Source organism: Pleurodeles waltl, chromosome 7 (assembly GCF_031143425.1).
Source record: "Pleurodeles waltl isolate 20211129_DDA chromosome 7, aPleWal1.hap1.20221129, whole genome shotgun sequence".
In the NCBI taxonomy this organism is placed as follows: Eukaryota; Metazoa; Chordata; class Amphibia; order Caudata; family Salamandridae; genus Pleurodeles; species Pleurodeles waltl.
In genome coordinates, this window is record NC_090446.1 from 1,432,174,224 (window position 1) to 1,432,201,277 (window position 27,054).

Consider the following 27,054-nt stretch of genomic DNA (forward strand, 5'->3'; position numbering starts at 1 on the left):
GCACAGGATGTTAAGCTTTCAGCTTGCCTTTCTGTATCACTAGGGAGACGGACACACTCATACCTGAGCAAAGGCCTGTGATCTGGTTCAGCATCTGCAACGAGGCAGTCAGCGTCTAGTTGTGGTTCCCTGGTCGGAATCTCCCTCTGATATGTATTTGGACAAGGAAGTGATTTTAGAACTAACATGTCATCGTGAACACAAAATGTTCCTACGCAGGAATGGCAAGTCTAGACTCCTACCACGTCTATCGGCAATGTACCAGACTGTATCCTTGACTAAAGCACAGAGTGAATATGTTATGAAGAACTCCAGTGCTGAAGTAGGCAAAACAGTGTGATATGAATAAAAAACAACACTGTAGAACTGGCTATTCTGTAAAATAACAGTACGAAGCCTAATAGAAAGCATTTAGAGCAAAGTGCACAGAGGCTCTAAGCTGTTAGCAAATGAATAAAATATATTTAGGGCAAAGTGCACAGAGGCCTAAGGCCTGAAGCTAATGCGCAAAATATACGTAAAACTGACCACACTACACCCTCCCCTTGTCGGTAGCAAGTGGTTCCAACAACATAAAAAAAAACATGACCTAAATTTAAACCCAACATTTCGACAAGATGAGAAGACAACAAAGTCATAAATTTAGGAAACATGTGACAATAGAGCGAATTGCAATATAGTGTCAATTTAGTCGGGAGAGAGAGAAAAAAAAAAAATCCAATTGTCAAACAGAAGCAACAGAACGTAGAAGCTCCTCCACTTCGAGATATGTCAATATCGGAAGATCCACGCCACAAAGTACCATGGAGCAGGTGTGTTCCAAAGCCCCAAAACCATTCAGGGCGGCACCCCGTGTAGTGCCACGGAAAGAGACAAAACCATCTTCCTCCAGGAAGGGAATCTCATAATCCGCTTCACGAAGCAAACGCAACCGCAGTGCACAAGTCTGGGAATGAGCCCTAATCGGGAACATCAACAGATCAAGACCAACCACTGGAGAGCGCTGCAGTGAGAGACAGAAAGCCAGTGCATGTTCAAACGAGCACCAAAGGCACCGAAACACGGGTTGCACACAATCCAAAACCGGTCGGAACGACAAAGACCAGTCACACTCCAAATGAGCCAGGAGTGTTGCTCCAAAACGCTGCATCATGCGTTCACGACACAGCTGCGCTGATGGGAGCAGCAATACAGGATCTCGTTGCGGCGGGACAGCCATTGCGAAAAAATAGCAACAATAGCAAAACTCCAGCAAATAAAGCCAAAGTAATTGGGAAACCCCCAAAAATGCTTCCGAAAATAGGGTGTATAGCCGAAGGTATCAAACCGAATACGGAAGAGAAGGTGTGAACGAAACCAACACCAACGGCTTTGAAAAAATGAGCTATACCAGCAGTGCTAGATGCATTAAATATACGTCCCACAAGTTCACCGAAGTGACTCGGAAAGTTAGTATTCAAAAGGAACTGTATCTCCGCCGATGACCTTGCCACTTGAAGTGCGTAGGTCTCGCTAGCAGATGTAAGGGCCACATGCTTTTGAAACAATAAAGCTTTCAGCCGACTCAACTTGTCGAAATCAACCTTGGAAGTAGCAATATGAGGCCAGATGTCCGCTACCTCCCTAAATTCAGTAGGGGGAAACAACACATTCCCGCAGCACGTAACGGCCTTGTTGACAACGACGATGTAAACTATTCCGGCACGCATGCCACAGCAGCGTTCGCTGTTAAGAACAATGTAACTGCCGTTAGAAAGCACCTGGAAAGTGTTTTTAATTACCGGGACCGGAACTCCCTTCAGATAACAAGCTAAGTTAGCAATCGAAGCATTACACGCTCCGTGCAAGGACAGCTGTTTACAAACCATGGAATGGCTAACAGAAGTTTCGCAGTCGCTACCGCTAAGAAAAACTTCCCGCAAACCATTAACACATCTGTACTGAAAAGGAACCTTCCACACCTCGTGTATGTAACTGTCACACAATAGTTCATATCTACCCACCGGATGTAACGATGAAGCGTTAAGCGTACCATTCTGGACCCAATGCGTAAATTCACTAAAAGTAGCATTCACATAGTGCTGCCAGTTATTTAATTTAGAAGGGACAGGTATGCTAGGCAAAGTCAATTCTCTAATCGACGCCAAGCCCAAACAACTAGTCTGTTGTACTGTGTCATTGAGGAAAATCATTTGCACAGGGATAATGCATGCTCGAAATAATGTATCTCTGCCTTGCATCTGCCAATTTTTCGTACCCCAAACACTTTTCAAGTCAACAGTCTTCAACCAGTATTCATATCCTTCGACCGAAAGTTTAGATACAAACGAATTAGAATACAGTAATTTAGTATCGGTCAACAAAATTTGCTTATTAGAATACGGTGTCACTTTAAAATAGTAAGACTTAGCGCTTCGCTGATCATGCCCAGAAAAATATGCAAATTTATCATTATACGTTTTCGAACTCCCTGGTGGAGGAGTCGAGCAATGTTCCCATTGTACATAATGAAAGATGGACTTAGGGCTACTCGCTTTGTGAATAAAGTGGTGTCCATAATAGGTGTAGCAAAACATATTACCATGATTATCTTTAAATTGGTAAGCATCTTCATCGTCATAGACAGTATAATATTGCAAATCTTTTAGCATAGCATCTACTGTCTTCACATCCCAATCATCAGAAACAATGCCTGGAATAACAATATCATTCATTGATAACTTAAGAACATACGGTATTTGAATCAATTCAGTGGGACCATATATTTCAAACATTACTTTATCCCACACAATTCCATCCGGAATTGGTATCGCAGAAATGTTCACATTGGATATGTCTCTTCGAACCATATGAGACGAAAAATGTGGTCTCAACACAGTCTCCACGTGCTCAATGTCTGATCGATCAGGAAGAAAATGACCATGTATTACCAGAAAAAAGGTAACCACAAATCCCAACCATAAAAAAATAGTCAGTACAGCCATAAAAAGCCACAAATAGTTCCAAGGAACAACAAAATATGTACGTTTAAGCCAACTTAGTAGCTTACGTGGACCTCGGATTGAAGACAGCGAAGACGAAGAGCTGGATACAGCCGCATCCGCGTCGTTGAAGCAGCCAGAGGCAGTTCTCGCAAAAGGTGCAACAATGAACAAGGAAGCTGATGGAGGTTCTCTCCTAGGTACGCTATAAATCACATGTTCAGAAACATCAGTAGAACGTACAGCAACTTGAGAAAAAGAATCGATATCAATCGTCGACTGTGGAACAATCGCAAGATCATCTTCCACCCTCCCCAAGCTCGGAGAGAAAACATGGTCGGTGCTAATCACCTGCAGCGGGACTTCTTCCCCAGTAGTGAGAGGGATGCCGGAACTACTGGGTGTCCCTCTTGGTCTGCTGTGCAGAATCGGCCACATGTTGTAACTTGACATTATCAATGGAAACAAAACGATTTCCTTTGGCCCCTTGCAGCGGCGGCAAAATCACAGTCCTCGTGCCGCTCACCCCCAACACCGGGACAGGTGCTCGATAAGAAGGACCAAATTCTTTCTTTACTGCGACCTTTTCACGCACTAGATCCCCAATCCTGGGTATCCAACCAGTAGGTGTTACTGGCTCATCCTTAATTCCAGAGGAGGCAGCACTCGCAGAAGAGTTATCTTCACGGAATCGTTGCAAATCCTGCAAAATAGTGACACGATCATTTATGTCAAAGGGCGTTTCTGCCGCCTCCACACCAGGACCATCTAGATCAGGAACATACATTTGTGTTCCGAACAGGCACTCATATGAAGTACGACCCCCCAGTGACCTTCTAGGCAAGTTATTAAGTGCTCTCTGTACTCCATACAGGTGGGCTAGCCAACTACGACCCGTACCTATAACCCTGGCTGTTAAGGATTGCTTTAAATCACGATTTAAACGCTCCACAACAGAATTTCCCTCGGGATGAAATGGAGACGAGAATTGGAGTTGGACCCCCAACGAAGCCATGGTGTCCCTGAATGCCTTAGAGGCAAAAGCAGGGCCCTGGTCCGAATGAAAAGCCGCAACTGCAAATGTATCGACAAAGATACGCAAATCTTTAATAACAGTCCGAGCGTCAGCCGAGCGCTGTGGCCAGACCCACACAAATCTGGAGCACGAATCTACTGCAACCAATATGTATTTGTATGCACTATCTGGTGTCAGTGGACCACAATGGTCCAAGTACACACACTGTAATGGTCTATTTGATATCAGAAGAGGAGTCTGCTGCGGGCGTCTAGCCGACGATACTTTAATTTGTTGACAGACGTCACAACAAAGGACATACTGCTTTGTCTCCTTATAGAGACCAGGCCACCAATAACGGGCCTGTAAAAGCGAAATCGTGGCAGCCACACCAGCATGCGCAGATGCCATCCCTTCATGCGCTGCAGAAATTAATCGAGGTCTCTCAATCTTATTCGGTAACTCACGTACACCAACGCCTGGAATATTAACAACAGCATTTAGTGCACTACTCAAGCAGTAACTATATTTAGAAGGGAATCCTTTAGGAAATGGCGTGCCATCAGCCGTAGCTTTTATGGCAGCCGAAATCTCTATGTCTCGTTTTGAACTCGAACGAGTTACCGCGGCTACAGTAGCGATAGCCACTGCCGACTTTGCAGCCTCATCAGCCAAAGTATTCCCAGCAACGTGTATTCCAACGCGCTGGTGTCCAAGTGTATGTACAACATGGACTTTAGGAAGCGTCTCTTTCAGACCCGCAACCTTACCCCACAACAATTTATGTTTAATGGTGTTGCCTTTAGAATCTCTGAACCCATTCATTTTCCAATAATGCAGATATTCATTGAAGGATTGCACACAGTAGTAGGAGTCACAGACTAGCAAGGTCAATATCGCCGGCTCTGCATGCTCCAACGCTAACAAAAGAGCTTTGAGCTCAGCCAGCTGCGCCGTGCAATCTCCCAAGGTTTTAGTATAAGTATGTCGGGGCAGAAAACTCCCCCCTCCATAGTCCCGCTCACCACCGCACAAGCAGCAGAATACTGTTGTTTAGTCCCAACCGCCGGTTGCGCAGAGCCATCGGTATACATGACCACTTCATATTGGTCAATAGGTAATGTGCCAGCAGGAACCGGGTACTCTATTTCATATTGAAGAAATTCTTGAGTCTGCAGCTTAGGGTCAAATATGTAATCCACATCAGTGGCCGTCAAAGACGTAGCCCATTGTATCCACCGCGGGTGTAAAGCTTTCGAATTAGGAACACTCGCTTTTGTAACAGCCTCCAAGGCCGGAATTGGAGAAACGACAATAATGCGTTGGCCCTGGGCTAGCGGTCTTTCTTTGATCACAGCCATCTGTACTGCAGTGAGAATTTTCTCAGTCTGTGCAAAACGTTGTTCTGCAGCAGAATACAAGTGGGACTTGTATGCTATCGGGACTGTCTCCCCTTCATTAAAGGTGACATACGTAAATCCAACAGCCCCAGGAATCACCCTGATGACCAAATGAGTTTTATTGTCCCGCGTGTGTAAATGTTTAACCGCTAAGAGATCATTCTGCAGCTCTCGCAGTATGTGTGTATGCTCAATCGTCCAAAATCTACTTGAAAAATTCGGGCGAATCAGTTCATATAAGGGTTTTATACGTGTAGCATAATCAGGAATGTAAGTTCTGCCAAAATTCAGAAACCCCAACAAAAACTGGAGCTTCCGAACCGTATTAGGAGGCTGCAGTAAAGCACATTTCTCCAAAAAATGTGGCGCCAGGCTCTTGCCCTCACTCGATAACTCATATCCCAGGAAAATAACACTGAGGAAGGCAATCTTCGATTTCTTAAAATTAAACTTATAACCAATATCAGCAAAACCCACAACAATGCGCGATACGCGACTGAGATGTTGTAGAATCTCATCGTCCGTCAAATAAATGTTATCAACATATGATAATGCCTCAGGGTCCAACTCGTGCAGAAGTTCAGTCACACGAGCCGAGAACAGTCCTGGGCTATTCTTATACCCCTGAGGTAAACGACAAAACTTTTCTGAGAGCCAAACGCACTGAAACCGGTATAGTCCCGACTTTCGGGTGCTATATTCTGGCAGAAAAATCCATTCGAGATATCCAAGGTTGTTTTGTATTTTTTACGTACTATATTATTCATAAGCGCAGCGCTATGTGAATTCTGTATAGCATATGTGCGTGTATGACTATTCAAATGTCTGTAATCCACCACTATCCTATAGGAATGGTCCGGTTTAGCAACCGGAAATAAGGGATTATTCATCGGCGAGACACTAGGCTCAATCACACCTTGGTACTCCAATTGTGTAAGAATTTTCCGAACCGATGCCCTTGCTTCAAATTTAATAGGATATTGCGGCTGTGGCTGAGGTTCTCCTTTAATGGGAATGACATGATAAGGTGATTGTTTATCCCACCCCACATTATTTCTATATAGGGCGGGGGCTTGTGCTAGAGCCCATGATTTACCATATGACTCCGCTAGTTCTCTCGGAACAAGTGGTGAAAAGGAAGGCGCAATAACCTCCTCCCCAACTGGACAGTCGCGAACAAAGTCAGGTGGCCAATCTTGTTCGGCCAACAGGACATCATATGATTTCACCATATGGTCCCAAAAGATGGCGTGTACAACGCGGTCAATGTCCCCTTCTAATCGTAGAGTCACAAGATATACTTGATCAGGATCAGAGACTCGCATATCCGCCGTCTCGACTTGTATGAAGTCATCAGTTGCTTTCGCCTCCAGATGCTCTAGAAGACTCCGGCGAACTATTGTGACCTCTGCCGCGCTGTCTAACAGCGCTAACGCCCATGTCTTGTTCGTCAAGAGAACTCTCTTCTTGAGCGGCATGTCTAACTGAGACTGCTGCCACTTTCTTCTTTTTAAACTGCTGTTTTTGTTGCAGCGGTTTCTCTTCTTGTTTAATAGAAACCTCCGCTGAGCGTTGTGAATCCTGTCTCGGTTTCACGTACTCCGTCCCCCGCTCTGACCACCCACCTCTCTCACTTCTTTTCTCCGAGGAGTCCTGAAAGGAACGAGATTGGCGCGTATCAGTATATTGATATCTATCAGGCGTCTTCAAAGTATCCCTATTCCTGAGATTATACTTATTTTGTGGGGTCTCCGGTTGCGGAGACTGCCCACCATCTTTCTTAGGTGTTTGCTGTTTCTTATCCCAGCGCTTTTTCGCACCCTCAGGTTGCTGTTGCTTAGAATTATCCTTATTATTTTTACCCTGCAATTGTGGTTTCTGCGGTCGAGCCCCTAGGCTATCACGACCAATACTAGAATATGTTTCAGCTATTATTCTCGGAAGTTCCCGCTCCTGATTAATCTGCGGAACGTCCCGAAGACGCATTCGCACTGCTAGTGCTACAGCCTCCCCCTTGAGATTACTCAAAATAATAGAAGAAACCGCGTCAAAATTACCCATCAATTGCATGCCTAAATGCAAGGCAGGGGCAGCCCCATATTCATCCTGAATTTGTTTAAGCACCTCCGGCAAATTAGCCAAAGTCGGTGTACCGTGTGCTGTAGTATAGAGAGCGTCAAACACCGTGCCCCAAGTATTACAAAGATCCACCGTAGGAACCATCCCATACGGCAAACACATCGTCAAAATTCTATGCTTATCCTGAGGTCCCGTATGGGGAAATACTGCTTCCAGCGTATTAATTTTTTGCGCCAGCCAAAATGGAGTCTCCTCACGTTTAGCCGGTACCTTGCCCATTACAGAGTGTACAGTGGCCGGATTTATTCCCGGCACCACCGCATGTGGATGAGCTGGAGCAGCACGCGCTGCATTAGTATTTAATGCCTGCATCACAAACTGAACTAATCGTCTGTACGTTGCAGTTAATTCCACATATAAACGACGCACTTCAGCCACTGCCACATTTGCCACTCCAGGATATGGTGTATATGTAGCCAATAAAGGCCAGGTCGGACCATCATTACTCAACGGACCTAACCGTACTGGTGTTACTGAATGTGGGAGGGCGCCATCAAGCCAATTATGGTGTTCTTGATAAGATAAAGGTATTTCTAAGTATGCATAAGCCCTGTATTGTCCAGGGACATTCGCAACAGTATATTCGTGAAAAGTATTTGTACCCCCATCAGCTGCTGGGAATACGACCCAAGAATAAAAAAGTTCTGTTCTATAGGCTGCATGGGCGTCCACCACAAAAGTGACCGGACCCCCCTGGACCGTCAGTCCATGTGCTATCAGATGACCCGTGAGCGGAAATCGCATATTAAGCGGTATATTTACTACAACTGGATTCGCCATTAGTATAACAACAATAGCTCTAGGACAGAGAAGGCACACCAATATCGGGGTATTTCCTTTCAAAGTTCAAGCTTGAACAACCAACCACTAAGTAATAGGATGTACCCAACCTGTGGTGGCGGAAACCCTCAGCCCCACGGACGTCTCCGCATACGGAACCGAGGAGTCAAAATATATACGAGACCGAGAGAGTCAGTCGGACCCAAACATTAGAGCCAGACCAAACGTTGGGGGCGCCATGTCGCGTGGGCTCTCATTATCCTAAATGAGACTACTGGATTTCTAGGCAGCAGGATCGATAACGGTGTGGGGGACTGAGTCTGACCCACGTGTAAGGAACTCTGTCACCCTAAATCCAGTTGTTGCTCCGGCTAACTAGCAGTGCCTCATTTCTCCCATGGGGAAGAAATGATTGGGCAGCTGAGCGCATGACATCTTTGGAACTTCTCAGGGAAGTCGTGGTCACTCAGATCCAAACCAACTCTCTCATTCACTATATGGTCTCATATACAAATGACAAAGACAGTATAAGTTTTATATAATGTTTTAATAAAACGACTGTATTTTAGATATTAAGGCGTGAGCCGCAATAACCAGAACAATACAACATAGTAGGATTGATATAGTAACCAGGAGAGTAAAACATAGAAATAAAGCTATCATAATTGCTAACCGTTTCTACTCTCCCTCTGCTTGTTCTATTTAGAGCACAGGATGTTAAGCTTTCAGCTTGCCTTTCTGTATCACTAGGGAGACGGACACACTCATACCTGAGCAAAGGCCTGTGATCTGGTTCAGCATCTGCAACGAGGCAGTCAGCGTCTAGTTGTGGTTCCCTGGTCGGAATCTCCCTCTGATATGTATTGGGACAAGGAAGTGATTTTATAACTAACATGTCATCGTGATCACAAAATGTTCCTACGCAGGAATGGCAAGTCTAGACTCCTACCACGTCTATCAGCAATGTACCAGACTGTATCCTTGACTAAAGCACAGAGTGAATATGTTATGAAGAACTCCAGTGCTGAAGTAGGCAAAACAGTGTGATATGAATAAAATACAACACCGTAGAACTGGCTATTCTGTAAAATAACAGTACGAAGCCTAATAGAAAGCATTTAGAGCAAAGTGCACAGAGGCTCTAAGCTGTTAGCAAATGAATAAAATATATTTAGGGCAAAGTGCACAGAGGCCTAAGGCCTGAAGCTAATGCGCAAAATATACGTAAAACTGACCACACTACACTTTCAGCTTCCATAAAATGTCCCAGATATAGCGGCATATCACAGCCTGATTCATATGGAGCCAGTGTTTATCCGATTCTCTGAAAGACGATTCAGATATCACTCGTAGCTATGCCACCTCATAGTATGAGGGAAAGCTAGGAAGAGCCAACCCGCCTGCCTCCTTGGATAAGCACAATAGTTTATAAGGGAGTTGGGCTTTGTGAGCCTGCCAAATAAAGCTGGTCACCAGAAAGTGGAGCGTCGAAAAAAAATCCCAGTCTGTTTCAATTGGAAGTCCATGAAAAAGATACAGAATCCTTGTAAGACACTAGGGCCCTGAGTTATTCATTTTTTACACTAAACTGCGCTAACGCAGTTTAGCATCAAAAGGTATACCGCCGGCTAGGGCCATTCAAAGATGCCGCCCGGGCATCTTATTTATGGATTGGCCCAATCCGGCGCAAAGGGTGGGCTAACGTCATGGAGAATGACGTTAGCCGATGGGGGTGGCGGTATGGGAGAAGGGGTTTTGCACCAAAAAAATGACGTTAGGCTGGTTAGTGTAAAAAAAGATGACTCTAACCAGCCTAGCGTCATTTCTTGACGCTAAACCTACCATACCACATGACTCCTGTCCTATAAAAGACAGGAGTCATGCCCACCAACCCAATGGCAAGCACAGGGGACAAGGGTCCCATTGCAACCAGTGCTATGTATGGACCCCCAATGGCACTTAAAAAAAAAAAAATACTTACCTGGGATGGGGTCACCATCCTCTGCTGTCCCTCTGGTGTCGGTGGAGGTGTCCTTGGCGTCTGGGGAGGGCAACTGTGTACTTATTCCATGGTGTTCCACCATGGGAATAGGCCCACAGGTCTCCGAACGCCAGCCCTGACCCAGGTGTTAAATAATGGTGCATTTAAGCCTGCCTCCCCCCGTGCACTATTTTTGCACGGAAGGATAAATAAGGCGCCTGGGCCTTAGAGTCATTTTTTGCCTGGGAACGCCTGCCTTGCATCTCATTGATGCAAGATAGTTCTCCCCAGGCAAAAAATGACTTTAACTCCAATATTTTGACGTTAGGCGGGTCTGGTGTAAAAATATAAATATTGAGTAAAGTTTGCACTGAAATAGCGTTAAAAGAATGACGCTGTTTCAGCGCAGGCAGAGTATAAATATGCCCCTAACTTTTATTGCATGAATACGACCTAGCCATGATACAAACAGGGGACCCCATCTTTTAAGATCAGCTTTAAGTTGTTGAAGAAGCAGGGGATAATTTGCTTAATATAAATCGGAAATCTTGGGAGTAATTTTAATCCCCAAGTAAGTAAGATCTTTTTTAACCCATTGGAAAGGGGGGACCAACTCACCTTTCATTTCAGCTTCAACCCCCCACCCTTTTTGACGCAAAACCCTATCTACCAAAAATGTGAGACAGGGTTTTGCGTCAAAAATGAACGTCTTTTAAAAAAAGTGTTAAAAGGAGAAATGTTATTTCTCCTTTCTTTTCCTACTTTGCATGCATGCTGCTCTGTGCAGCAAACATACCTAGAAGGAAAAGTTTTAAAAGTTATCTAGGCCTAGTATTTTGTACTAGAAGGATATTCTTCCAGTACAAAATCTATGCTAGACCCTCGCACACACCTTTGCACTAAAGTGCAAAGGTGTGTGCGTGGTGCACGGCAGCTCAAACCAGCGCTAAGGAAAGGGGATCTGCAGATATGGCGCTCTCCTGCTCCTTCCTTCTCGCGCAACGTAGCGCAGATTTTTTGTCTGCTGCGCTGCGTTGTCAGGAAGAATGGTAAATCTGCCCCTATGTGTCACTGGGGGCACAAATTTCCAGGCCAAGGGTTGTTCTAGGGTGCAGAGACAGCAGTACCAGTAACATGTCCATAGCACATTCTCCACTGGTGGCAATCCAGGACAGCCCAGGATGGTGTTATTACAAGAATATCCTGATTTTTAAAGACTGAGCTCACTCGGTGATTTGTTTCACAAATATTATAGTGCTAGTGCAGAACTGACATCCCATTCCTTTTGGCATCACAAGAGGGGACTTTTTTGATGACATCACTGAAGGTGATGTTACAAGAGCTTTGGCTCCAAAGACTTGAAAGAAGTGTTATCACATATCCTTAATAAAAGCACATAAAATGGATAACAGATTATTCTGAATGTGTAAAAAAACAGAACAACTTCAAAATCTTTTAAGAGGCAATACGGTGGTTAAAGTTTTAAGAACTGGTAAAGCCAAAATGAAGGCCCGTATTCATAAATTACTGCCCAATAATATATTTTATCCTCAGTTCCTAGTGGTTTTTGCATTGCTTAATTTGTAAATACGTGCCGGTGCTCAAAGCATTTAAATGTGCCAGCAAGAATACCGAGGCAGCGTAATTCTGGAGCCATCGCGGGCCTCTTCAATCCATTTAAAGCCACTCCCTGCCCCTTCAGCTCACTCTGGAAGCTTTCTGCTTTCTACCTTTGTGACGCTTTTTTGTTTTCTCTTCCTCCGTCTGTCCCATGTGTCTTTTGCTCGCAGCAAATGTTTGAGGGAGAAGAGTAAGCACCGGCCCTCAAATATAAGTGCTGGTGCTAAGCACAGGAAACAATAAGCACAAAGTAAGCACTGAGTTTTTGTGGGAGACAGAGTGTGCATGTGAGTCAAAAAGCAGAGGGGCTCAGGAAGCTTACTTCTCACAGTTGACGCACTTGGCGTCCCCTGAATAATACACAAAACTTCCTGAATAAGTTTTACTTCCACCAAATAAACTTTAGAGTAATATCTGCATAGCTCTCTCACTCATGACTTGAATCTCTGAAGCACTGAAAAAAGTTAGCATTGCATTCCTAATCAATAACACGCATTGTGTTGATCTCAAGAAGATGAACAGCTGCTTAGGCCCACCACGATTTAAACCTGTGACTGGTGTGCTACACTTAGATCTGAAGAGCAGATGCTCAACCCACTGAGTCTACCGGTAGTTATTCTCTCCCAGTAATACCCCGGACTATTGATCTGCAATGTCTGAGAATTTTATGCCAGTTACACTTTTGTACTCGGTTTGTGAGCAGCGAAGCCTGATGGGGCGTAGAGTCGCTATCCTATCAGGGTTAGTCTGTACAGATATGGCTTTAGACGGGCCTGTTCTTTCCAGGTCTAAGATCCTGAAGTAATTGAAAATTACAACCGAAAGGGGTTCCTACCGGGCCCTGTATTCCTGTCCTTAACTTTTGCTGCAAACCTACTCTATTTCTGAAAAATTTAAGTTTAAAATATTACAGTAATCCACATCAGCGGTTTAGTTCCACTTTATATTTCACGTTTTATTTAATCTTGCATTCCATTCCCTAAGAGTGTTAGATTTTGTCAGGAAGTTGTGTTTCACACAATGCAGTTTTTCACTTTTAAGCCACGCCCCTAATTTTACAAGCTACCCCCTTTTAGAGACACACTTTTCATCTCACTTTAAGCTCTGTGTACAGATGCATGCATGGATGCAATTTACAGAGCTCAAATCATTCAGCAGAGTAGTGGGGTTTAAAGTACTGCACAGGGCGTAGCAAGGAGGATACAAAAGCCATGAAGTAGTAGGAGAAGGAAGTAAATGGCGGGGAGTGTAGTACGCAGGAATGAGGTGGGCAATAAAGGGAGTTGAGGCTGGGGCATTACGACAAGTGAGGTGACTGACACGAAATGCTGTTTGAGGGAATGTTAGAAATTGGGTTACTGGTTGACTGGAGTGTCAACCCTGGGCAGGGTAAGGCACAAGCAAACCCCAAATGAACCTATGCTCAACCCACTGGTAGCTTGGCACACATCAGTCAGGCTTAACGTAGGACAATGTGAAAAGTAGTTGTGTAACACTTCAAACAGTAAAACAGTGAAAACACCACACTAAAGATCCCACACCAGGTTAGAAAAATAGAGCATCATTTAATAAATAAAAGAAGACAAAAGTGACAAAACTCCAAGCAGTAGAATTGGAGTTATGACTTTTTAATGAATAAACTGCAATATAACCCCTAAAGGCAGAAAGCGCCAACCACAGCTATCTGGTCCCATTGGACCTGTCAAAGTCAAAAGTTTAGGCTGCGCATGTTAAAGCATGAGTCAAATACAGTCTCAGATTATTCCATCTGAATTTTTTACATTCTCAAGTTTTGTGCCAAGAGGCTTGTTTGCATTTCAGAGGGTCACAAGCAGCAAGGGCTGTAGTCGGCGTGATGTGAAGAGATGACTGGGCATCGTAAACGGTTGGGCTGGAGCTTTGTGTTGGTGGACACCTGTGGGCTGTTGATGCTGCTGTATGAAAAGACAGGCTGGAGGAGACTTGTGCTGGTTTTCAGTGCGAGTGGCGTGGTTCCGGTGTGAACTGGCTCGTTCACAGTTGTGAGGAACCCAAAAGCTTGATTTTGAGAGCTTGACAACCACACCAAGTATCCTGGACCTGAGAGGCACCACTTGGAGGTAGAGAGGTTTTAAGGCATGGGCAAAGTGGTCTCTGGCCCAGGGCCCCAGACTTTCAGGGGGACCCCAATACAACCAGTTATGTTGTGCAGAGAGTCTTGCTCTGATGACCTTGAATAATTCTTAAACAGATTGTTTTAAGTACGGCTTCCCTCTCATTTATTTTTGAATGTGAGTGATGTGTGAGAGTCTATTACAGATATTGTGCTAGGAAATATTGTGTTTTTGTTGCATGCAACATCCTTAAAAAAATTTTTTGTTTTAGATCAAAACAGGAACTCACATATGAGAAATGGCAGGGTATCACAGAGATTATTTGCAGTAATATTAGTGAGCTACTGTTGTGTTACAATATGGAAAGCATGTCATTAACTTTGAATATTAGGTGTAACAACTTTAGAATTTGGACCAGTGTGCCTGTGACCTAGTAGAGACCAGGACAAAGAGGACATGAAAGAGTTGAAATTAAATCATAAATTCAAATCTGTTCCGAACATGGGCCTGCAAAATATATTTGGCCCAGGGCCCCCAAAATCCTTGAGATGTCCCGGCTTCGAGGTCAGGAACTTGCTGAAAATGGGCCCAGGAGATGTTGTGGAGCCTTTTATGTATCTGAGTCACAGATCAGGAGGCCAGGAGACTATCCCTTTGAGTTACTCTCCTGTCCTGGGTTCAAGTTGAAGTTGCAGGTGCAGTTCTTCTTCCCTAGGCAAGAGGGCACCAGGAAGTTGGCCAGCACAGCAGGGCAGCAGTTCTTTCCAAGCAGCAGTCCAGAAAAGTGGTGGTCCTTGCAGAAGCACATCAGTCTTTTTTCCTGGCAGAGTATCCATTGGTCTAGAGGACTACTTAAGTGGCGGTGCCTTAGGTCCTTCTTCTCTTACACAATTCTGCCTTTGAAGTGGGGAATAAAATTAAAGGCATGCCTCCGAAGTGCACAGATGCCCTGCCTTCGTGGCTCCAGACTATCTATATGGGGTATGCAGCCCTTTGTGTGGAGACGGTACACAGCCTATTCAGGTGTAAGTGAGGCTGGGCCCAGCTCTTCCATCCCATCCTATCAGTGATGGGCCTTCCAGTCACACCTACGCTCCTATTGTGTGTGGCTGTCCAGGAGGAATACACCAAGCCCAACTGCCAACCACACCCAGTCATGTGACCAGAAACAGGGTGCAGACAGAAATGGCTAAGGAACAAAAATGCCACCTTTCCAAAAGTGCCATTTTCAGAATTGTAATTAAAAATCAGACTTCATCATAGGTTAGGATTTTAAAGTAGGATTCCAGAGACACCAAACATAAACCAATAATCTCTTCCCATTTGGAAATTACACTTATAAATGTAATAAGGAAACTCCAATGTTATCCTAAAGAAGGCCTTGCAGTACTGAAAAATCAATTTAAGAGTTATTCACTATCAGGACATGTAAAACGTAAAAGTACATGTCCATCTTTTCAAATACACTGCACCCTGCCCTTCGGGCTGTCCAGGGCCTATGTTAGGAGCAACTAATATGTATTAGAATAGAAGGTTTGGGCATGGCAAATGGTTTATTTTGCCAGGTCGAAATGGCAGGTTAAAACTGCACACACAGGCTCTGTTGTGGCAGGACTGGAACATGTTTGAACCTTTACTTAAGTGGGTGGCACAATCACTGCTGCAGGCCCATTACTAACATTTAATTTACAGGCCCTGTGTATATGTAGTACCACTTTACTAGGGACTTATAAGTAAATTGAATATGCCAACTGGAGATAAGTCAATGTTACAATGTTTTAATCAGAAAGCACTATAGCACTGGTTAACAGTGGTGAACTATGCAAAGCCCAAAGGGCAGCAAAAACAAAGTCAGCAAAACAGGAAGTCTGAACGCTTAAAGCCAGGAGAAAAAAACGCCAAAGATGCCAGGTCTAACAGGGAATTAATATTTTAAACCACATGTGCTAATTGATAACCTGCAGTAGAATGGTGTTCAATAAACTGAAAGGCAGTGCACAGTTAATTCTTCTGATTACTAGGGAATAACAGTGTAAACACCAACCAACATAAATTCAGGAACGTCTCCGTACCATGCAGGTCGACCACTATCAATCGTGCAGCAAGTTCAGTGGCACGGGGGCCTACGGATTTGAGGGGCACTTTACACTTGAATTATGGATGTTTTTCGCTGTGAAGGTTTGAGATTTGGGCCCACTTTCGTTGCTTGTGTCTGAGCCCACAACACCCTTGGTGTGCCACCTGAACCAGGCGAGCCGTTCTGAGCCACGACTGGTCGAGAAAGTCAAATGACCTAGAATGCTATTATAACACGATTCTCCCGTTAAAATTGGGGATCTTTGGTTCTTTTTCAAACTTCAGCCTAATTATCCCATCAGATGTTCACCGCACTGTTTTAAAGGATGGTGTGACTGAAAACCGCGTCCTCTGCTAATTATGTCATTCATTTCAGTGACGCTGCCGCACAACACACAAGCAGGCGCTGGCCCTTTCTGAACAGTCATTCATGTAGAGTAAATATGAAATTGGGGCGCAACTAATCTCGGTTTAGAGTTCTTCACTTCAGCTGCATCACACGAAGCACATACTTTGGTGAAATAAAACCTGATTTGTTCACTCAGTAGCTCATCATTAAAAGTGTGACAGTACTAATTTCAGCCTGGTCATTCTCCGCTCCATTCAAACGCCCTTCGCGTTCAATGCCCTCCATTTCTGGGTGCCCTTCCTGGTGTATTAATTACATGGCCATTGGAAGGTAGCACGAGCGCGTACGTCACTGCACGCGCACGCCTCTCCTTGCCGCATTCTGCGACCTACCTTGTGGTGATTCTGCTGCTGAAGTGCTGCGGCAAACTGAGGGCTTTGCAAGCGGGAAACTGGCAGCTTTTCATACTCTTGTCCAGGAAGCGCCAAGCCATCCAAAACTCAGCGCTAGCAGTGACCTCGGGCCGCGTCTGAGTCAGTGGTACTTGAATTGTCAGCCGTCTTGGTCGTATTACACTGGCTGATTGGTGTCTGCGGTATGTGAATGTGTTGGTGGTACGAGATGTCGGCAGTATTTTCATCACTGATGATGCCAAACTTTTCATGTGCTACAGATCCAACTGAGCGAACCCTGAAGCAGACAACACCCTCGTGTGTTTATAAGCCCAGTAAACTGTTGGCCTTGTTAATGGGGGTTGCCAGTGCAGTGAATCCAGATAAGTATATACCATAAACCAATAAGGCGCAAAGAGTGAAAGCGTTTTTCACACACAAAGGCACCACAAGTCCCCCCAGCCCCCACTCAGACACGGAACACTTTTTTTCTGAGTTGAGAGGAATCGGAATTTTGTCACTTCTGGTTGGTGTGTACTGATTGGAACAGAAAGAAGGAAGACGGAATCAGAACTGATGCGTACAGATACGCTAATGGAGCTGACTGCTCCAGAAACCCCCTCAACCATGTCTTATACTGCCTAGTGTTTAATTGGTAATAAAATAAGTGCCATGTCCCAAAATATTTCTAAGTCTCGCCGGCTTCTCAATACTGTCAATGGCCACACCGGCCCCACCCAGTGGTACAGCTGGCTCGACCCTTCGCTGCAAATAGTCGCTGTGGAGCACATTATAAAACAGGAATATAGGATAGCACATTATACTCAAAACAAAACAGCAGACATACACCCAGACTAATTAAATAACTAACAACAAAAAAATTAGAAATAAAAATGTCCACAACTGCTAAACGTGTACTATCTGTGGCAACGTGCCTATAGCTAAGCAGCACTAAAGTGAATCATAAAAAAGTAGATTTTCAAGCTTCTAAATTCAGTTTTCCCAAGCCAAATCGAGCCAAGGACTTTTATTGTTCTTTTCAAGAGATAACTCTCTGCAGGCCTCAAGATGATCCCATTTGAGTACTTCTCATCTTGAAGTATCAAACCTCCAAATAGGCTTAATCTGTCCTTTGCTCTCACTAGTTTTTTTAAAATTATAAATAGTTAAAAACTGCTGGGCATATTTAAGAGCCCCTTGCGCCTCCTTGCACCACATTAGCCTCATTTTTCTGAAAGCTAATGTGGCCCAACGAGGCCAAAATCGATGCGCCATATTTACAAAGTGGCGCATTGCATGCATTGCGCCACTTTGTAACCCTGTGCGCCACAATATGCCTGCGCCAGACATAATGTATGCAAGGGGGCATTCCCTTGTTAGGAGGGCTGAAAAAATGGCACAAAGAATCTAAAAGATTTCTTTGCGTAATTTTTTTCAGCATTTTTAACCCCTGCTCAGAGCAGGCGTTAAAAGGGGCATGCCATTGTTTTCAATGTGCCCCTATGTACTGTTCAGAGTCAGCGCAAAAATTTTGGCGCTAACCCTGAACGGTACATCAATAGCGTCAGAAATTCTGACTCATTTGCCCTCCTCCCTGCGCCATTGTACAAATGCAGGGCCAGATTTAAGAAAAGTGGCCCTACATTACATTTAGCAGCACTTTTTTGCAGCACCTTGAGACCTCCTACGCCACCATGTGTGTGCCGTATTTTTAAATCTGGTCCTGCATTTGTTAATGTAACATGTGCATTGTGGTCGATTTCAGGCATTGATGCACGCTGAGAGAAGCTGTCCATTTACTTCTGTAAAACATTCCTACTTTAAATGAAAGGCGGTGTATATACGCACCAATGTTCCAATCTGTGACAAGGATATGAGGTCTCAGACTGTACCAAGCATCAATGTCCCCAAGCTTCAATAGGCCCCCATGGCCCCAAACTGTACTTCTACAAGCATTGATTTCCTCAAGAAGTAACGGGTATCACTCATCCCATGCTGAAACAATTTTAACAAGCATCGGGGGTCCTAAAGTGTAACAAGCATTACTGTCCCCAGGCTGTATCAAGTGTCATTGGCCTCTGGCTGTGACAAGCATTAGTGGTACCAACCTGTAAGGAGAATCCCTGGCCCCAGGTTCTATCAAGCGTCCCTGACCCCAAGTTGTAATACGCATCAGTGGTTCCAAGCTGTGGCAAACATCAATTGCTCAATTCTGTACAAACATCAGTGGTCCCAAACGGTCACAAGTATTGTTAGCCTCAAGCTGCAGCAAGCATCAATTGCCTCTATCTTCAACAGGTTTCACTGGCCTCGTGCTGTGAAAGGCACCAGTGGTCCTTATCCAGAACCGGCATCAACTGCCCCAGAAGTGACAATCATCACTGGTAAGAAGTATCAATGGCCCTCATATTCCTACATTTGTTTATAAACTAAGCTGACAAGTCTTTGCACAGAGTCAGAGATTGCATCAACTGCCCAGCCTACTCATGTCATCTACGAGCGAGGATAGACCCATTACTCGACAACACCAAGACTGTAGAAAGAAGGTCAAGGCGAACTCCAACACAAAAAGAAGAGTTGATCAATTTATGTGTCTTCCTTGATGGCAGGGTGAGATCCCCAGCCTGGGGGCCCTAGTCTAACCACCCAGCTATCTCAGAGGAAGCAGGCAGCAGTGATAACAATTGAGGCGTGCTTAAACTCAAACGAGCCAGTGAATTTAGTTCTTTATCTTACGTGTTGTTTCTTCAGTCCTTTGTAACCCATGCAGCAAAGCAGCAGCTCAGCTGTGGCAAAGTTAAATGAGGCTCCAGAAAATAAAAAGGAAATGCTGTGGTGGGCACTGGCAAACACCAGCTCAAAATAACCTTCGTAACCTCCATGTTTTGTTATGCTTTCAACAACATCTTGGCTGAATAAAAGTAAAGTTTCATCTATATCCCTTGTAAGTGTAATTCACAACCTGTCTCCTAAGTCTTCCTAATGTCTACGAAGATGACTCTTCGAAGCCTCAGTGATGGTGAACGATTTGTTACAAAAACTCTAGGTTTTATAAAATAATGTAATACATTTAGTGACCTTATCAAATCCAGATCCTGGTGGGTTCTCCATAACATAGACATCCCAGCATGTTCCATCTTAAGTCGCCAGTTTGGAGTCAGACTTGCTTGCCGCTGCACTGCCATCCTCGGTAAATGTCACTGTGGAGGGGTCACTGCTAGGATTCTTAATGCAGTGTTTATTTCCACCTCGAGTGGTAAACTGGGATTAGCTGTTCAGTGTTATAGTTCCATGCATAAAATCAATTACCAACTGGACCACATGTAATGGGAGTGCTGTTTTCTCACCCAATGCTTTCACACCTTTGCTTAGGTCCTGTCAGTGATTTTGTAGCCCTGAGAAGCATGTTCAAAGCCATCAGATAGTAGATGATGCCCCCACAAGAATGTGAGCATGATTCAGTCCTCACAGCCCATCCCGCCTTGAAAACAACCCACTATCCAGCAGCAAACAGGGAAATTATAAAGTTCAAGAATGACCTGTGCTGCCCCGGAATAAAGGCAGAAAGGATATAGTGAGGCTTTTTCTCTGCTTCTTGTGGCAGTTTGTGATTATTGGTCAGTATCCTATTGCTTACCATTGGTTATTGCTTACCACTGATGTCTCAGAGTCCCAGTTCAGTAACCTAATTACTTCAGTTGTTCATTGAATTTGCTCAGGCTATGGATCTCAAGAAGTCAATGCTAACTCTGGAGGTTGCAGAGGTTTTGCACTTCTGGTAAAGCATAACATAGTAATCACATTATATAAACTCAATGCCCAGTCAACATCTATGTCTTTTACAGAGGCTAGCATCTGACCAAGAAGAGGGAATTATTGAATAAAAACTGAAAATTGTGCTCAGCAATTCATAGTACACCTCCCCAAATAAAGGTCTGCTGATGGCACTGTGTGAATTAAGGGATGGACTCTGCATGTGCAATATGTTCACGTCCATGTCTTTCAACAAGTGCATTGATCAAAAGAGTGCCTGGCACGACCACATTGAAACTGACATATCTGAGAAGGAGACCGTATGAAATCAAACATAGCAAGCCAGCACCAACAACATTCTACTGGTCATGAATGGAGCCAGTTTAAGTTTTGAATAAGTTTGATCCTGCACAACGTGAATGCATATATGAAGAAATGTCTCATAACAACAAAAGAAACATATACCATGCAGACCAACTGACACGGTGACTAGCACAATACTTGACCGTTCTCATTTACTGTCATTATCTGTGACTAGAGCTCAATATGTACAGCATTATGTACATTTATTCACCATATCTGAAGCCCTTACTAAACAGAGTGGCTTATCATCCTGAAATATGTGTCAGCTGCATGGCACCTACAGAAATCCCCTTGGTAATGGAGCAATGCCTATAGCATGTAAGAAGCCACTGGACAATGATTTTGGACTACAGTAAACAGGCGTATGAGCATGCCTAATACATTTCTTCTCATGGCCAATCAGAAGCAACTAATTTGTAAATTATTTGGTGTCAAATGGGTTCTGCAATACCCACCATTTAGTTTCTCTAACTTTTTCTGAGGGCAACCCCTTCATGCCCAACCCAAGACCCTCATTACACATTTACTTCTCGAAAACAGCTGATCGAATTTACACCAAATAACAAAAGCACGTTTTCTTATTCCAGTTCTATCTTTGTGGCAAATTTGGTGTAATTTTGTTCAGCCATTTTTGTGTATCAGAGAGCATACTTTCTCATGGGAATTAAAATGAGAAATCACTCTTTTGGGACAGCTTCTTTTTCTGGGCCCCCCGCTTGACGGATCGGCATGAAGCATTCCATGAAGGAACTAAAGTGGATAAACTTTTTTAATTTTATTTTGGAAAATTTTGTGAAGGTTTGTCAAGACTGACCCTTATATATGTATATATATACATATTTTTTTAGGGTCGAGCCTGCGTTGCATGCGCTCGCGCATGCGTATCGCAGCGAGACGCTATAGTGTTTAGAAAAGGGCTCGGAGCCCTGTCAACATCACGTCAGTGTTTTTCATTGGTTTGTGGGCTTACCTAATAAAATCTGCTTGCTATCATTAGTCGAAGGCATGCATACGTCATGCCGTTTCCGGTGGCTAGCCGTCCTCGAGTGCAGCGACCAAGTACAGAAAACATGCGAGGCTCGCTTTTTTCCGTCGGGCTCGTGGACTACTTTTTCTCTAATTTACTAGCGCGATCTCGCTTGGCAGAAGTCGAATGCTTTACATAGTTAATTGCACTTTTTCGGGTTACGTATATAAATGCACTTTTGCCGATAGGTGAAAAGTTGGGTTAGGAGTTTACAACGCTATCAGCTCTAACATGAGCAAACGCGAGACCCGTTGCTTTGCAAATGCTTGTTTTTTCTTTTCATGGAAAAAAGGTGAAAGTGATGTTATAGTGAGGTGTTAAAATAAGACAAGAACTAATGTTTAAAAAAACTTCAAACCGCATAAGTATGCCAGTTATAGTTTAGTCAATTAGCCATAACTTGATCCCCCATCATGCACTGCTTATGACCTCACATAGTACATGGGGGAGCGGGAGCTGTATTCATTAGTAATTTGAACAATTCTGTTCTTTAAAACTGATGAGTCAGGTCATTGATGTTGTAATTTAATATGCAACGAGTGATATGAGTTTGCTGTTTTACCTATGAAGCAATCCAGAAAACAAAATCAAATGTACTAAATGTTTTGCACTGTTTCCATTTTACTGGATATGAGCCCAGGAATTGTTTGCATTTCAGAAGAACAAAAGAAAGAGTTTCCATTTTCACATATTCAAAATTACAGCAACTACTTTGGGCCTCTACAATCGCATATGAATTTCACCTTCTTAAGGCAACCTTCCGGAACATTTAGTACATTAGATCAAAAAGACTTCTTAACAGCATGTGACGATATGAAGAATTCAAAGAAGGAGCATGGAAGAATGGAAGTGAAGGGCATTTAGAGATGGTAAAGGGTTGGCTTCTTCTACAAGCAAAAGGGGTGTAAAGGTTAAAGTCTTGCAGCCTCAATAGAGAATTGGTTCAGGAGCATTAGATAGGCTTGGAGAGCCTTCCGATGGGATAACACATGCTTGCACAAATATTCCCCTTCTACTGCAAATCCAATAACTTTCCTTTCTTGTTTGCCTCAGATATATCGCTACATGGACCAGGCGCAAGAGGTCCTCGACGAACGCTTTGAAGACAGACTGGTGTGGAATGGAAGCAAGAAGACGGAAGACTTGCAGGACATGTCCATCTTTATCACCAACGTCACCTTCAACCACTCCGGCGAATACATGTGCCGGGTGAACAGGACGCTCCTCTTTGAGACCTATGACTACAACGTGAATGTCACCAAATTTATTCACTTAAATGTAGTGCCCAAAGGTAGGTTGCAGAAGGAAAAGGAAGGTAGAAGTTTGGTTTCTTATGATAATGTGGAGTGATATTTCAGCTCGGATGGAGACCGGCCACTTGTGGAATACATTATATTGATATTTAGATATTGGATGATGTTAACAAAGTCTATCCCAGAAGTTGTCGCCATCATTTCTCCCTGCAACCTATGCCTGCTCCCGATCATAAACTTTAAACAATTATCTCAGAATAGATAACCCAGTGCAGTAAGTTAAGTGGACTATGATCATAAGAAATACCATATAAAACCTGTAGATCTGTTTAAAACTGCCAGCTTACTAAAAACCATAAACTGTGCACCTACCTCCCACACTTCTGCATCCATTACGCTGCTAAGCACTGTGTCCCAACAGACGATAGCTGGTGGTCATCATGCACAACGTGGAAACACTTCCCACATAGGATCAAAACAAAGACAACACACTTCCAACCATACACACCCTACAGTGTTGCGTGCCACCCATGTAGGCAAGGGCTTTACTGCCTCACACAGGGGTAGTAAGCGATATTTATATATATATATATATATATATATATATATATATATATATATATATATATATGTATATATATGTGTGTGTGTGTGTGTGTTGCAATACAATGCAACAAAATCCTAGCCTTTATGTAAATAATGGCAGGAAGCTAATGCATTTGTAGGGGACTGAGAACCTATATTTTCAGGGGTTTCTACTGGCTATCAGTCGCACAATTGATTTCTAAAAATCCTTAAGTTGTTTCAGACTTATATGTGCAGAGAATGACACATAAGTCTATTTCATTTATTTATTTATCCTCTCATTTGGTCATCACAGTTTCTCTGTTACGATTTCAGCAGCAGCTCTAAGCCATGTTCAGCGTCTGGAGCTGGTCTTCACTAAAAATATCAACCTAATTAACTTTAACTTCTGGAAGATTAGGTTTATAGTAGTATGTCCATCTTCTTGTTAATTGGGACTGGGTAAACAAATGAGATAGAAAGGAAGTTATCCAAAGAAAATATCTACCTGTTATGTTAGGGATGCATAATTATATCAAAAGGCAAAACTCCAAGACCACTTCACATTATTTTGAAAGGCACAAGTAGATATAAGATTGCCTAAAATATTAACAGAAAAAGCAAACCCAATTTATTAGCTGCTAGTCTTTTCAATTTGAATACACAAATCGACAACTGTAAGGCAAATGGTGAAAAATATATTTGGGTAAAGACCTAAATGTTGTTAGAGCATACCTAACAACTTAGCATAAAGGCATTACCTTGTTGTCTTACCCCATGTTCGGGGATGGGCAGACAGGTACTACTGGGGCACAACTGTGGTTTTTGAGGTGGTGTTCCACCAGTGTTTAGTGACCAGTCCTATGATGGCTCTGTAAACTGGACCAAGCTCAATCCTTTATGCACTTCACTCTCAGGTAGCGCGGGCAAGCATTCACAGGCTTCTCCAGAAGGTGGTGTGGGAAGGACTGCAGGGAGGGTGAGGAAGGGTACCAAAAGCTCAGAACTCAATAATCAATTCACATGTCTAATGCTTTGCTAATCCACTCCCCTCCACTCTGTGCTCTTTCCTAACTGGGTGACCCTGTATAGTACTACCCTCCAACCAACTTTGGTAGACACACATAAAAGGATCAGGTTGAGATTATGTTTCCCCACAAGTCAAATACACAAGCCATACATTTTTCACTCTGGTTCTTACCTTGTTTGTAGTGGGTCGGAAATTAGTCATTAGGCCTCAGACTCTCTTCAGTGCAGTTCCATTGGCTTAACCGTACCACAGAGAGAGGCCAATGGTGACTGTGTGCAGTTTCAGCATCAGCTGCCAGGGAGGTTGGGTGCTGCTTGCATCTTCTCTGAATGTGGCCTCTCTAGATAGCCTGATGCCACTCAGTTGGCCCTGGTGGCACTGTGCCTGTGCACCCAGCAGTGGTAGCTCTTTTCTGGATTAGTGTGGACATGAGTTAATTGCAGCCATGACCAGGCCAATGAGCACACTGAGGCAGTTGCAGCCGAGACCAGGCTGAGACACATTGTCAGGCAATTCCAGCCTTTCTGGGCCAGTGCACTCAGCACACCTGATGCAGTCCCAACCTGTGCAGGTATACAAGTCAAAATAAATGCAGCTCACCTCAGGCCAATGTGTGGATGTAAGTTGACTTTTGCCATCCTCTGCAAACAGGTTGTTCCTGGCTTTACGCTCCTAGGCAGTGCATTTTCTCTGGATGTTCCTCAGGAACAATATGTTCTTCACCACCTGGTCAATCTCTTCTCTAGCAGGGCGAGGCAGACTCATTCCTTTCCTCAGCAGACAGCACGAAGGTAGGCAGTCAGGGCTCAGGCTCCTTCAGTACAACATGCAGACAGGTAAAGTTCCATCACCTCTGGGAGACTGACTGTCAGGCAGTCACCAGCCCTGCTTACAAAGCAGTTTTTAAGTACTCTGCGGACCACTCTATTCCTTAGCCGTGAAGAATTTGGATATGAAATCAAGTTGGATAATTTTGGACCTACTCTTATTCACATTTGGATGTGGATGTACTCTATTATAAGGGTAGTTCCCTTTCAAGCGTCTTTCTCAGGCTGTTCACCAGACATAGGGCCTCATTACAAGCCCCTTGCGCCAGCGCTGGGCCATTTTGTTTGATACAGTGGTGGTAGTAGCAGTGCATCACACTGCTCCATATTTACAAACTGATGCATTGGTCCTAATGCGTCAGTTTTTAAAGCCCTGCATCACATTATACCTGCGTCAGATATAACATATGCAGGGTAGGCGTTCCTAAGGAAAAAGCCATGTAGAACTTACACAGTAAAATTTACATCTCACTGCGTCATTCTACGACTTCATTGTGTCAAAATTTTACTGCCTGCTCAGAGCATGCATAAAATGGACGCAGGGCTTTTTCCTATGGGACTCTCCTCGCATTGCTGGAGTTACATCAGTTTATTGACGCAACTCCAGCAATGTGCGAGTTTAGCGCCAACAGATGTGTCAAAATTTCTTACACCTCTGTGAAAACGTGCTCCATGGAACTCTGTAATGTAAATACAGCGCATCCATGGCATGGTTAGGGGATGTGTGGGAAGCGCAAGAAATCTGACGCATCGATGACGATGCGTCAGATTCTTGTAAATGAGGCCCACATTCTTTTGTGTAAAGCAATGCTTCTCCCATCAGGTAGTGTTGGTGCTGTCTCCACTGGAGCTCTCATAACATGGGCACAATGAAGTGTGAGTTTTCTACTTCTGTCTATCACCAGCTTCACTGAAATAGCAATCAGGGACAGACAAAAAGACAGGCTTGACCTTGAAACTTCCTCAGCTTTATCAACAGAAACCGCGGTCTCACTTTTCACTCCTACTGTCTATCAAATGACAATGCTCAGTCGGAAATTGATCAGCAGCTCCTTGATAAGAAAGTCTTCATGGAATCTCTAAAGGTAGCCCTGTTTCCATCCTCTTCAATTTATTGTCGAGATCTCCACCCTCCAGTCACAAGAAAGCAGCCAATACACTTCCACTGGCTAGCGAAGCTGCCCTCTTCTTCCATTTTGTCCCAAGGTAACCTGGGGCATCCCAAATGGATTCCACTGGTTCCAGTATTCAGACTTATACACACACACAGAACCCTGTTACCACACATGTGCTACACATATACTATACATACACTCAACATACACACAGGATGTCAGCGCAATGTCTGAGCTTTACATAACAGCATAATTTTGCACTATAGGGGTCAGTAGGCCACACTCTCACTGACACA

The 27,054-nt window shown here is 43.9% G+C and overlaps 1 protein-coding gene across 1 annotated transcript in view; it reads left to right on the forward strand.

Moving 5' to 3' along the window:
• The window catches only part of SCN1B (sodium voltage-gated channel beta subunit 1), a 253,718-nt gene that overhangs the window by 149,478 nt on the left and 77,186 nt on the right, over positions 1-27,054 (forward strand). Inside the window, exon 3 of the mRNA XM_069201062.1 lies at positions 23,023-23,260. Within this exon, the coding sequence (XP_069057163.1) occupies positions 23,023-23,260 (238 nt within the window). The remainder of the gene's footprint in view (positions 1-23,022; positions 23,261-27,054) is intronic.